The 14,456-nt window shown below is 39.0% G+C and overlaps 1 protein-coding gene across 1 annotated transcript in view; it reads right to left on the reverse strand.

Moving 5' to 3' along the window:
• Positions 1-1,945: 1,945 nt before the first annotated feature.
• LOC131592088 (thyrotropin-releasing hormone-degrading ectoenzyme-like) overlaps positions 1,946-14,456 on the reverse strand; it is a 204,070-nt gene continuing 191,559 nt past the window's right edge. The window contains exons 16-20 of the mRNA XM_058863365.1: positions 12,581-12,748; positions 11,917-12,057; positions 5,447-5,528; positions 5,265-5,333; positions 1,946-2,089 (exon numbers count right to left, since the gene is read on the reverse strand). Coding sequence (XP_058719348.1) covers positions 1,946-2,089; positions 5,265-5,333; positions 5,447-5,528; positions 11,917-12,057; positions 12,581-12,748 — 604 coding nt within the window. The remainder of the gene's footprint in view (positions 2,090-5,264; positions 5,334-5,446; positions 5,529-11,916; positions 12,058-12,580; positions 12,749-14,456) is intronic.

Genomic DNA, 14,456 nt, shown 5'->3' on the forward strand with positions numbered 1-14,456 from the left:
GAGTTAACAGTACAAGAGCACAGGATTCCCTCTTCTTTTGGTTATATGTGAGTCAAGCTAATGTGCTACACAGCACCAAACAGCTGAAAAAATGCCCACGTAAGGATTTCATGCACTCAACCCACAGACACCCTCCAAAAATAAAGGGCACACAACGACAGGCACCAAGATCAGTACAACAGCTTAGTTACAGGATGGGTCTGCTAGTTTTTGAGGAGCAGAATACCTTGGGAATGAGAGCCCAGAAAACAATACTGTCTCCACACAATATTCTGAAAATATCAGAAGATGCTTGGGTTTGGTTCTTTTCACACTAATGTTTCATTTCACAACTTACTCAGGATAAACAGCTGCAAGTGTAAAGTGTGTTGGTAACTTCCATGCCTTGTGAGGGTAACCAGACAGAATGGCTACTCTCTACTTTAGTGGGCTATGTGCTCCCAATGTACATGGCCATGATGTGGTCAGATGGTTGGGACAGGTTGGGATGGGATAATGAAACTGTCCCACATCTATATTCTACTTCTGAAGCCGCTGCAATCTGACTCCTGAAAACTGTATTCTTGTGGCTTTTTCCTCCAGTGTGGACATGAGAGAGTATTTTCCCTCACCAGTTTTATCCTCAGCATTTAGCTCCAGAGTGCAGACAGTCATTGTACAATTCCACTGTGTCACTGATCTTTCAAATTTAGGATTGAGAAGAAATAAACACAATTAAGAAAAATGTCATTCATGAACAATAGTCTATGTGAAGTACAAGGGAACCGAAAGAAAACCACGTTCTCAGTATTAGTCAGTACAGTTAAACACATGTATAACCCCCTCACTCTCTCCATATTTCACTTTTCAATTATGGCATAAATCATACATTCCATATTTGCAGAAGTGTTGCCTATATAGAGAATCTGACCTGTCTATCATAATAAATCACTACAGAGACTGGTCTACCACATGCAAGACAGCATATTCTCCCTTTTTCCTAATTTCCATTTGAATCTTATGTTTATTTATAATACTTGTGCACTGTGAGCTACAAAACTTACCAGTGCACAGGCTGGGTGACCTGCATGATCCATTGTATCAGTGCCTTGTAAAGTAGCTGAGAAGAGGTGATTCATGGATTCTGTGAAATCAATGCAAAGCTCCTGCCCCCACACACGTTCGCTGTTGAAACTACAGTGTTTCATCAATCAGGAGTGAACAAATGTATATGATTATAATGCAGTGATGATGTCCTTCTCATTTTCTCTCTCTAACCCTGCTCCTGGCCTTTTTCTCTTTCTCCTCTCTCACTATTCTGATTATTTAAATATAGGAATACGGAGACTGCAGATATAACTGGTAATTCAGAAAATGAGCTGGCATCTTTGTAATCATTAAGAGACAATCTGAGCGGTAGACAAACTGGCAGCAAGTGGGAAAGTAGATTTTACATCTCATACCACCCCAAGCTGGAAGCCTTCTGCATTTCCTCTTCCTTGCTTTCCTTTTTTTCATTGAAATAGTGATTGTCATAGAGTCTTTGTGCTTTGTATAATGCCCAACTTTGATGTAACTGGAACTCACATACAAAATGTGGCTGTTATACATAAGCATGCTAAAATACAGGCAAAGACAGTACAAGCATGCACAAAATAGCCTTTGAAGGATTTTTTGTTTGTTTTTTTCCCGACATTTACATGCACCACTTAATATCATGTTTGGCTGTGTACACTGAGGACTGGGTTTCACAAGCATTCATGATCTTCTCTTCTGAAAATCTTCTTGACAATTTCACAAGAGTTCAGTGTAGAAAGAAAAATCCACAATGAAAAAAACAATAAAACAAAAAACCTTATCCCTGCAGTCTGATTTCATCTTCATGATTTTCATGTTGAACACTTTTAAAATGTCTTCTCTTCCTCTTGCAGTGAGTCATGTTTAAACGATTGGCTAAAAAGACAGATTACTGTGTCAAGGATTTTCTTAGCCACTGGAACAGTTCTTCCTTATAAAGCCTTTGCCACCGCACATTGGCTTCCACTGTTTCCACAGCACGAGAGAAAGAGACAGCAGCACCCCCTTCATAACTCTTTATAAAGTTCTTTAGCTGGAAATACAAGTTAACAGGTTAAATTTGCTGCAACTAAAGAAAGCAAATATTTCCAGTGCACACAAATAAGTCAGCCATTTAGGACAAACTTCCACAATCAATATAGAAGTAAATGCAGCATCAGGTAGAAAGATTTAATAGGAAATGTATTAAGACAGCAAACTGTCAATTAGATGTGATGCAATTGCTTCACATTGCACTGGAAGATATTGATATGTCAGTGCTGGATCACATTAATATAATTACCTCCTACCCTCCTGCAGCTCAGCTGCTGCACTGCGTAGATGGCTGCTCTAAACTTTTATTTGTATCTAAGAAACAAAACTTCGAGCAATGGAATTGCTTCTAATTAAGGTTTATATGCAAATATCAGCAGAAGGCAGCCTTGATGCCCTTTGGTTTTATCAAGCTTCAAAACACATTAATTTTATTTTGATGTGTAGATCCTTTTTGGTTACATAACACAGGTCAGTTGCTGAAAAAAGGAATGATAGTTACAGTGAGAAGAGAATGGCAAAATAGCAAGCGGCCATGCATTTGACAATCTTTGAATACCTGAAACATACTCCTTCCCTTGTGAGAAAACGCTGATCTTTTTTTCTGCAGACTGAAAAGGTTCTTGCTCTGCTCTTGTGTATTTTCAAAGTATGGCACCAGCACCTGGATTATTATAACCAGTGGTGCTGGCAGGTTTTCAATTGTTCAATTGTTCAATTGGGATTTGTAAGGCTGATCAGCACAATAGATGGAAGATTATGTTGACTAGTACAAAATTTGATGGTTTTAGCAACACTTATGAATAACTAGTTAATTTTTTTATCTTTTTTTTTACCAGTGACACCAAATTTACCTCAGTTTCTAAATTCTGACTTCCAGCAACATCTTTGTGCCTGGGCTCAGAACTGAAAAGGTTGATTCTGCAACTGTCTCATTCCATCACAGTAAGAAGCATCAGAGACCTGGAAACTATCAAAATCAGACTTTACCTGATCTCTGCACTTTTTATACCAAAATGTTTACAATACCAGTTTCTTTTAGGAAAGTATAACCAAGCAGCTTACCAATCCTATCATGAAGGTGGAAACTAAGAGTTCAGAAGGCTTCCTTGTGCAGGGCAGATGGATCTGACCAACAGTGTCATCCCCAGCTGGGGGTAAGAAACCACCTGTGGCTCCTTCTTAAGCTACTGAGGTCACCAGACTTGAGTACAGACAAATGGTTGGATAAAATCAGAGCACAGAGTTCAAGTAATGGTGGTTGTGCTGCATAAGAATCACTGTATCCATTTGGAGCAGCACTGAGTAGATGCTAAACAGAGTGTAGCACAACTGCACAACTACCTCTGTCAGGACAGATGTAAAGTGAAAATGAAAAATCATTCCCATCTGTGATAGATTGGCATTTAAGAAACAAAGAGAAACACCTAAGGAAGTTTAGGCTGCCGGAAGTTGATGGGAGTTTTTCTCCTGGCCAATAACTGGTCATTTCTGAGAACTGACAGTAGTTTTGACCATTGAAAAGTGAGATCAACCTGTGAACTCCACCTTAAGACCTAAGCCTGGGAATTTCTTTGTCTCTGTTTCCTGGCTGTGAAAGGTAACAGAGCTCCAGCTGGCCTCCCACTCCCTGCCCAGGCCATGCAGCCCAGGCAGGGGCTGGGCTGGGCCCAGCGGCTCCCGGCCGGGAGATGGGGCCTGCGGGGCTTGCCCCGGGCTCTGGCCGGGCCAGGCCGGTCCCTGGCTCGGCTGCAGGTTTTGCTGTGACTGAATTCACCAGAGACTGCCGAGTAAGGAGAGAGAAAGCCATTGACCTGTGGCAGGCTGAGACAGTGACCACACTCTCCAGAGCAGCCATGAAGAATCTTCCATCACAGACAGCCCCAGCTGCTGCTCTGGCAGAGATCACAGAACCATCTACAAAACCTGAGCAAGATTTTAACCCTTTCAATAACCAGATGAGACTTGCAGATTAATCCTTTTTTTCCAGAGAAAGAGGGGAAGAGAGAGAGTGTTCAACAGGTAAAGAGACAACAAAAACTATCAAAGATAGTGAAGAAAGGAATTAAGCTTCAGATGGGGGAGAGAAATAAGGAGATGCTTTAATAAGCTGACATATTATTTTGCTAAAACTATGGAGATGGACAATAGTGTTCTGAAAAAACTCCTTTAATTCATGAGAGAGTACTTGGGGAGAATAGAGTATTTCAAAGTGTGTATTGGAGCAAAAGTAATTCATTGATAAAGCTGAGTAAAATGGTGAAGTAGTTGTGATCTGATGTGATGCTGGAACAGAAACGGAGAAATGAGAGTTGTTGAAAATTTGTGGCCCTTAAGTGGCAAAGAGAAAACTTCTGTTTCCAGAGATGGTCACAGAGACAGATGAAGAAAACTTCTGCCTTTGAATAACTCATCCTTAAAATGACATCCCTTGACCCATGACCCATAACACACCTCAGAGTGATGTGAAATAGGAGGAAAGAACTGATGACAGAGTTTTCTGGGCAGCTGGCATCAGAAAAATAGAAAGCCATGAGAAAAATGGTTTTATTATTAAAAACTCCATAGATTAGCAGAAGAGAACTTCTTTTTCTCTACAAAGACTGATGAAAAGACTATAGCAAAGTTAGGACTTTCAACCACCAGGTTTTGTCGTCTCTATGTTATCATGTGAACAAAGAGAATGGTTGGGTAGTGGGGAAAGAGGAGTTCTGGAAGTTTTATTCTGGTTTCTTATTCTTGTAGTTTTGTTAATAAACTTTCTTTATTCCTTTTAAGTTTTATGCCTGTTTTGCTTTTCTTCTAATCCATATCTCACAGCAAGAAATGAGTACATTTTCTAGTGATTTTTTACCCAATGCTAATGCTAAACCACGACACCATCTAAATAAGAAGTACAAATTATTGTGGTGTAATTTAGCCAGCATATTCAGTTAGCAGATTTTCTCACATGGAAAATACTGTGAGAAAGAGAAAACCACAGAGCACATTGGCAGCTTCTACTTTCAACACTGATGTTTTCAAGGACTGCCCTCTGCAGAATAAGCTAATTAAGATAGAAATATCTCATCTTCAGTTTCTCAACCAATAGTCAAGAGAAAAAGACTAATCTTCATATCCAGCCAAGCACAAGGAACTGCCTGCACAATCCCACTCCTGACACCACCTCTACATACATGTGTTTTTGCAATCTGCTCCTCGTCCTTGTGCTGCCCAACAGGTTGGTGTTGCAAAGACAGTTGGGCCTTCAACAGCAGCAGAGAGAACAGAGTTTCTGGACAACCTTATTATTGTTCCTGCCCTGCTCCCTGATTACACTGAACACAATCTCACATGACAAAAGTAACTTTAAAATTACCTCTCTTAGTTCTCCTTCAGTATTGAGGAATTCTGTGACCCCACTGACAAGCTTTGAATTCATAAATAACGCTTCTCCATACCTACAAGGAAAAAGAGAAGATGCACAGAGAGTTACTGCAAGAGCCAGGTAAACTGAAAATTAGAAAGTAATTTTCTGTAAGCAAGGGAGAAGGCACAGGACAGATTTTGGGGGATCAAAGGAACAGCACTGGAACTGGGTACTGGTATTTCAGGCTAAAAAACTAGACTGAGACCTCCTTCTAGGCTGAAATGTTTGTAATTATTAAGTCAGATGCTATTAAGCAGAATGGGTTTAACTACAGACACAGATGAGTGCTCCAGAGGAGGACAGCACCAAACCACCTCCCACTTAATGGAACAGAGCAGACTAGGGGTGACCTCATGGCAGTCTACAGCTCCCACATGAGGGGAAGAGGAGGGGCAGGCTTCTGATCTCTTCTCTGTGGTGATCTGTGGCAGGACCTGAGGGAATGGCCTGAAGTTGTGTCAGGGGAAGTTTAGGTTGGATATCAAGAAAAAGTTCTTCACCCAGAGTGTGGCTGGGCACTGGAACAGACTTCCAAGGGAAATGCTCACAGTACCAAACCTATCTGAGCTGAAGCAGTGTTTGGACAGTGCTCTTGGGCACACAGTGTGACTCTTGGGAATGGTGTTCTGCAGGGTTAGGAATTGGACTCAATGATCCTTGTGGATCCCTTCCAACTCAGTTTATTCTGTGCTTCTGTAAAATACAGCTCAAAATACAGATGCCAATGAAGGAGCAGAGCAGCAACTATGGAGAATTATTCTGAGGAACCCTTCAAGCTGTACCATTAAATCAGACTTTTTGATGTGCTGCAGCCTTCTCTTCATTTTGTATTCATCCACCTCATCTGCATTACAAATGGCCTCTCAAAAACTGAACTGAATCAAATTTTCTTGTTCCAGTACCTGGTAATTAAAATAAATAATGCTGATAGGAATAATACTACTAAAATAATCCCCTGGGCCACAACGTAGCATTTCAAAGAATCAACCTGGAATGAAAATTTGAAAGCTTGGGAAGGAATATTTAAAGGATATGCAGAAGTAATCAGCAATGACCTTTGGCAGGCAGTTACTCTGAAACTGGCCATTCAATTCCTCCTGTTCATTTGTTTTTCAACAAGTTTTTTTCAACCCTCCAAATGAAGCACTACATCACTGCTGACCAGATCGCTCCCTGAATTTTACATTTCATGCTGGAATAGTTTGTGGGATTTGTTCTGGGGCTTGGGATTTTTTCAGTCTCCAGCATGAAGAGTATAATTCCATTAGAAACCAGAAGTAAGTCAATTTAGATGTCATTCAGCATAGTAAAAGGCACTTGATAAATATATATATCTACACGTGTGTCCAAAGCAGTATTTAGCTAATCTGAACATGACTGGTTTTAAAATAGGGAATCCAGATCTCCTGACAGACAATTTTAAGTATTACCAATAGACTTCACTGAAATTATGTTCATCTGGGGGAACAATTCAATTTATTGTCCACTTTTACAGACTGATTTATAGAAGGAGTTCAAAATTCAAAGTGAAACGAGCTGGCACAGTCACAGCTTTCTGTTCTGCCTCTGTTAATCCCAAATTGATTACCCTTAAATGCTGAGGTACTCTCAGCCACAGTTCTTTCAAAGAGGAGAAAGAAAGAGAAGAAGGACAGCCAAAGCAATAGGTATAGAAAGACGGGGAGGAAAGGGAACTAATATCTCTTTGAGAAGGTTCTGTTTTAGGGAAGGTTTATGCTATATTGCATGCTATCTTGAGCTCTTATGAGGAGAAATGCTGTTAGAGGTATCAAAAATCCTACTCCCTGACCACTAATAAATGAATTATTCATGGCTATTTCAGCAAGTACATCTCTTTTCCCAAAATTTCAGTCACACTAGAATATACAGACATCCAGAGGCAAACTATGGGAAGTAGGGATTTCATGGTACCTTAAGCACATTTAGGCTTTCTAACAAAGTCCTTTATTATTACAGTCTCAGACATAATTGACTGTTTGGAAAACTGGAAGCTTCTCTTGACGGGGTATTTTGATAAGGTTACCAATCCACTTTAGACAAGCAACCTCATAAAAACAGCTGCAGGGATTTTATTTTTCTTACAGTCTACTGTAGCCACCAAGTGCAAACAAGAAGTAACAGAATTCTTTGCACTAAAAATGATACCTTCATGCATACCTGTGCTGATTACTGCCCATTATGTATACTTGGTAAAAAGTCAGTCATTTACAGCAATTTCTATAGAAGCTCTGCTGGCAAAAAAGCTAGAAGAGTCACCTTCCAAAGTAGTATTTTGCAGGTGTGAAACATAAGAATAAATAGGAAAAGTGTTTGGTCTTACAAGTCTCAGTCTTCTCACCCTTGACAGGAAAGACAACAGCACACCAGAACCAGAAAAAGCCTGAACTTCCTGGAAACATTCTGGAGACACAGACTCTCCACTGCACCTTTCCTGCTGCGGATGTAAACCTCCCAGTGCCCCACATTTGTACAGGCTTTGCACTTGTGCAATCTCTAGAGGCAGCATAGTCCATTTACTCTGGACAGATATAAATGCCTTCCCAAACACTGTCAAGTTCCCAAATGCTGACAAATGATTCAGCACTTGAGAATGAAGTAATTCTTATAGGCAGCTGATGTATTAAATTTTCACACACAGACATGTGCTTACAGGATGAAAATGCTTTAGGAGACAAGGTAGTGCATGCTCAGGTAACATGAAGTCAAGCATAGTATTTTCAATTCTCTTTTTCAGAGTTGTAGCAGTCTCAGTCCCACAGATTTCTTACTAAAGACTTGTTAGGCACCTCAGTTTTTAAGTCACCTGTGCAAATTATATGAGTGACTTTGAAGACTTTATACATCATCAATATATACTGGACAATGCGAATATAAGCATCCTGTAAAAATATGAAGGATTAACAATATTTTGGGGCAATTCTAACTCCTTGACATGCTATGTTTAAAAGTAAGAGGAAACATAGTTATAATTCAATCCTCCTCAGCTATTTCACTTTACTATCTGAAACATCAACACTTTTTATACTAAAATAAATTGAAAATATCACTGAGATATCACCTTATTAAATTAATGTTTGATACAAAGTATTTTAATTTTGAATAAAATTAAGTAATAAATTATAATTGTAGAAAAAGGATGCCTTGGGACAAAATCAATTTGAATAATAGAATCCTAGAAGGGTTGGGGTTAGAAATATCATCCAGTTCCAATCCCTCTGCTATGAGCAGGGACACCTTTCACTAGACCAGGTTGCCCGAAGTCCTATCCAACAACACCTCACCACCCTCAGAGTAAAGGAATTCTTCCTGTTATCTAATCTAAACCTGCCCTCGTCAGTTTGTAGCCTTTTCCCCTCATCACTACATGGCCTTAGAAGAAGTCCCTCTTCAGCTTTCCTGTAAGGACCCTTTAGGTACTGGAAGGTGTTATAAGGTGTCCCTAGAACCTTCTCTTCTCCAGGCTGCACATTCCCAGCTCTCTCAGCCTGTCTTCATAGGTCAGATACTATGTTATATAGCCATCATATCACCTTTGTGACTGTCCTTGGCTCTTACTCCAAGACGAGCATGCTCTTCTTGAACCATAATTCCAAAATAATGCTTATGTTTTAAAAACGCAGTAGTGGTTTGAGCTCAAATCAGAAGCCACAGAATAGAACATAGAATCATAGAACATTAAGGGATTAGAATAAACCTTAAAGATCATCCCATCCCAACCACCACCCCTCCTTGTGCAGGGATACCTCCTGCTAGACCACGTTGCTCAAGGCCTTATCTAACCTGGCTCTGAATCCTGCCAATGGTTGGGGTATTCACAACCTCCCTGAACAACCAGTTCCAGTGCCTCAGAGTAAAAAAAATCATCCTAATATCTAACTTATATCTTTTATTTGTACCCATTCTTCCTTGTCCTATCACTACAGTTCCTGAGGAAGACTCCCTCTCTGGCTTCATGGTAGGCCCCTTCAGATACTGGAATATTGCTATTAGGTCTCCATGCAACCTTCTCTTCTCTGGAATGAACAGCCCCAAGTTCCTCAGCCTATCCTTGTAGGGGAGGTACTATAAAGTCCTCTTACCAACTTTATGACCTTCCTCTGGACTTGCTGCAACAGTTTCATGTCCTTCATATTCTGGGCACTTGAACTTTACACAGCTCCCAGGTAGGGTCACACAAGAGCAGAGTAGAGGGGAGAATCCCCTCCCCTGACCTGAATGACCACGCTGCTTTGGATTCAGCCCAGGGTTGGCTTTCTGGGCTGTGAGGGCACATTGCCAGGTCACGTTGACGTTTTCATCAACCATCACCCCCAAGTCCTTCTCCGCAGGGCTGCTCTCAAATCACTTCTCTGTCCAACCTGTGGGTGTGGCTGGGATTGCCAAGACCCAGGTGTAGGACCCTGCATGCTATTGTGCCACTGTTTCACTGAACAGGTAAGGGGCAAGGTATTAATTAGACTGATTCTATTCTCTCTCAGTCTCATCTAAAACGTTCTAATTTATGATTATAAACCAATGTTATTTTCAATATGTAACACATATGTACAGCTTGCATTAACTATTTCATTTCACTGCAGTAAATTTTTTTGTGATCAACAGAAACTCAACTGGATGCCACTTTAGAAAAAATCAACTGCTACATTCTTTCTGGTGGCTCTGACTTGTGTTGGGAGATCAAACTGAATGACAGTAAGACAAAGACAGTGTTGAGAAAAACGACAAACTCTCTGTTATTCTCTCATTTAAAAAAAAAGGACAATAACAGGTCATTGATGATTTTTATGAATTTAGATTGCACAGTGATGCACTCCAAGGAAGTGAAATAAATACAATCCAGATTTTATTTAAAATTGTAACACCCAAAAGATTTGGCATGTGGCATAGTTTGTTAAATATTTAATACTTGTCTATACTGCTTAATGTTGTCCACATCTAAAATCACAGGTATTGGCCAGTTTGTCAGATAAACATACTTACTAAGGCAGGACACAACTACAGCATATGTGTTTGTAGCAATACAGATTGTGATGGCTTTATGCCTAAACTCTGGATAAATCCCTGGAGAAACCTGAAAAATCATTTGCTATCTGCACTGGGTTGCATAATAGTAATATATCTGCCATACACTTTCTGTGTAGAAGTCCAGTTCCTGGAATAATCACACCAAAAACAGATAATTTTTGATTTTTAAACTCTTCAGCACTCTTGGAGCTTTTTTTGAAATTACTTTCAAAAAGTATGCTCCTGCAATATAAATTTCCAAAACTAATTCCAGCTCAAACCTATTTTCCCAGATGAACTTTTTCTAAAATCTCACTATACTATAAAGTATTATCCAAAACAGCTTTCTGAATTTTTAGGAAAACTAAAACTCAATGTCTCAGTTTGACTCTTATTTTGATGCTGTGAAACCTATAGGAAGTTTGCACCTGTATTCATTGGGCACTGGGATTTAGTTACTTAAATACAGCATCTTAAATATTCTGTTTCAAATATTCTGTAGTACAACAGTTGACTCCTCACAAGTCCAGAATGGAACAGATTTGCAATGCCTTCCCTGCCAACACCAAAGGTGTGACCTGGCATGGGATGCCTTAAAATCTTGGACACCTGCCTTGAGAATCTGAACCTCATCCAAGTTGTAGTCTTTTTTAATCTGTCAGTATCAGATGAGCTGGTGTGCAATCTTTCAGGCCCTCAGGCTGTCCCTAAAGAACTACAGAAATTTGTCACTCATTGAATTAATATCAAAATCTTCATCAAAACGGATTTTCAAATGTTGACTGGGCTTCAGAGTAGGAACATGTAGCACTTGTTCAAAGAGAAAGAGAAGCAGGTGTAAGGAGCAACCTTGTCTCCTTTCTGTTAATCTATTTTTAATTCAAAATGTTGCTCCTCTATTACTTGAAACTCACCTGAAACACTGAGTGGAAAGAAAGGGGATGACACTATATTAACATCCTTTTGAAAATGGAAATGTTTGAAAAGGTGCATTTCTCCCACAGCTGAAATCATATTTTTGAAAAGATTATTTTTTCTATCAGACTTTAAATCAGAAAAATTCCTTTGGGAACTGCTGTTTTTTATCTATATAAAAACAGAACTGCAGCACTTGACATATAGATAGAATTCATTATCATAAGCATAGACACAATACACTAATATATATACAGATGATTGCTAAGAGACAAATGTCTCTATGCGTGTGTGTGATAATCCATGAATAAATGCATTTATGACTCATATGTACGTATTCCATATTTAGAGACATCTCCATTTATGGATTAAAAGAGAATGGACTAAATTCAGGAACTTATATAAATACATACCTATACAATACTTACACCAATTATATCAAGATAAGAAAATGAAAATAAATTAAGAATTTTTATCTTTACCTAGCATTTAGTATTTTCCACTTCTCTCTGAAAAACTTCCAAGCAAGATCCCTTCCGTGTGGATTTCGAGCTACATGGATTATCACATCAATTGCATCCTGATCCAGGACAACTTCTGAGTTGAGAGACAAATTCAAAAGTCTAGTGGGAGAAACAAGAACATTTAGTTTCACAAACACATTGTCTAACATCAGTCCATCAGAAAATTCTTGGAAAAAAAAGATCACTTCCAAATTGTTTAAGTCTCCAAGTGAGTTCAGTGATTTATTTCTATGATTCCAAGGACTGGACACATTTATGAATCAGAAAAATCTTGATGTAAAATGATTTCAATAAAAGCTGATTGCAACTTTACATGCGCACTTTTAAAAAATCTTTAAGATCAGATTGGTCAAGACATGGTAAATAAAGAACATAGTAACAAAAAAACCCAATAATAATTACAGGATTTTAAACATTTCCAATGAACAAAGAAAAATTAGAATTGAAAAGGTAATATGTGTCAATTTTCATATGCATTAATGCAAAAGCGTAAAATGGTTTATACAGACAGTAAGCCTGTACTTGAAACACAAATTTCTTTCTTAAGATGAAAGTGCAAGTGCTGATCCATAATTGTTGAAGTTATTATTAGTAACAGATTCAAATACAGAATATTTTTTACCTGTTGAGCAAGTTTCTGTCATCACTGCAAGTTAAGGCTTCTAATAGTATTTTCTTCTCAGACACTGCTGTGGTAGAATGAAATTTCATCCAAATGAACTCCCATACATCTTCATCCATCAGTGAAACTCCTGTACAGTAGACAATGTCTCTCACATTGAGAGGTATTCTAAAAAAGAAATCAGTAATAGGATTGTGGTAAATAAGCAGCCTCCTGATATTGGATACAAAGGAGGATAATTTCTGAGACTTCAGAATTACTGTCCAACAGTAATGTGTTGTTTTTTTAAAATAACATTTGCATTTCTTTACTGCCACTAGCATCCCCCAAGGCCATCCTAACGGGCTTTCTAAAGGGTAACACATGCTTGCCATTCTCTTCATAATGCTGTCACATTTTCAGGAGACTATAAATTATGGTCATGTAGTTCATCAAGTCATAATGTGCCACATAACCTACAGGTAACATAGGCTCTCCAAATTAGTAGGGGATCTTATCACTCTGTTGCTGGGCTCCGTTCCAAATCTGCTCTTCTTGTCCTTTGCACTGCTTTACAACATGACCTGAGCAGCCAGAAACTCCTCCTTGCTTGTGCTAGAAAGTGCTTCATCTTCATATAGTAATATATAAGTAAGAAAGGATGTGCTGTGACAATGATACTTATACATGATATTGTTGGGAGTGGAGAAAAACAGAAAGATCTGTTCTTTCTTTTTTCAGCATATAATACCAGTATTACCAGCTGTGCAATGGGATGGTTGAGAGCTGTGATTACTGCTAAATTAATATCAACTCAAACTACAGTTAAATGACCAAGTTCAGACCTAGTATAGTGTGTGCATATGTACAGTTTTCTTCTAAAAATGTCTCAGCTGGGTTTTCAATTTCCTACTTTGCTTATGTTTCCTATAAAAGCATAGAAGTTGAAACATTTGTACCACCGTCCCATTACTTCAGGTAGGAACTGTGGGCTGGAGGGACTGTCACTCTGTGTTTAGCTAGTACAGACACAGCAGCAGATGTGCCTAGAAGTGGATGTCTAACCCCAGAACTGACAGCACTCCTCACTTGAGACGTTTACAGTTTTCAAAATTTACAATAAAACATATCAATTCAATGGACTTTCCCAGATAGTCCATTTATTTACATTCTAAGGGCCAACACCAGCAATTTTAGCAGCAGTGTAGTCAGTAAGCACAGGATCATTTGCATCTCTGGGAAGGAAGGAGACCTTATGACAGGTGACGGAGCTGATCCCATGACCATAGCCTAGACATCACCATTTTCCTTGCTAAGAAAACTCTGCTGCCCCCATATCAGTAGTAGTATACTGGCAGTACTGCAGCAGATCTAATCAATGTCATCCAATCAACTGCTCCAGGGAAGGTTTTAGGTATGTACCTATAAGCTAAGTAATTAGGACAATGTGAAAAAAAATTAGACCCTACAAACCAAGACATTGACCATAAATACTGCTTTTAAAAGGCTCACCTTCAGAAACTACAAAATGTACAGCTATGAAACACTACAAACTATTCCTGTGAGAGGCTTGCAATCAGCACTGTAGACAGGGGGGTTCCTCTTGTGGAAATGAAAATTGTTTATGAAAATGTGAATATCCCCAAAATATCCTCAAAGTATTTCTCTTTAACTATAGACCCTACAGAGAGTCCACTAATTGAATTTTGTCCATTTGTGGGGATTTTTGCTTTCTTACTCATCCAGTCATTTTGGGCACATATTCTATCATTATCTAAATAGCTGAAATCTCTCCAGTCTACAAGTTTTTTACTATTATAGATTCCTGGAAAATTGCAGTTCCAAGGCACTAGATCAGCATGTGGATGCATTTGCCCCTTGTATTAACCAAATCAAG

The sequence above is a fragment of the Poecile atricapillus genome, chromosome W (genome assembly GCF_030490865.1).
Source record: "Poecile atricapillus isolate bPoeAtr1 chromosome W, bPoeAtr1.hap1, whole genome shotgun sequence".
NCBI lineage: Eukaryota > Metazoa > Chordata > Aves > Passeriformes > Paridae > Poecile > Poecile atricapillus.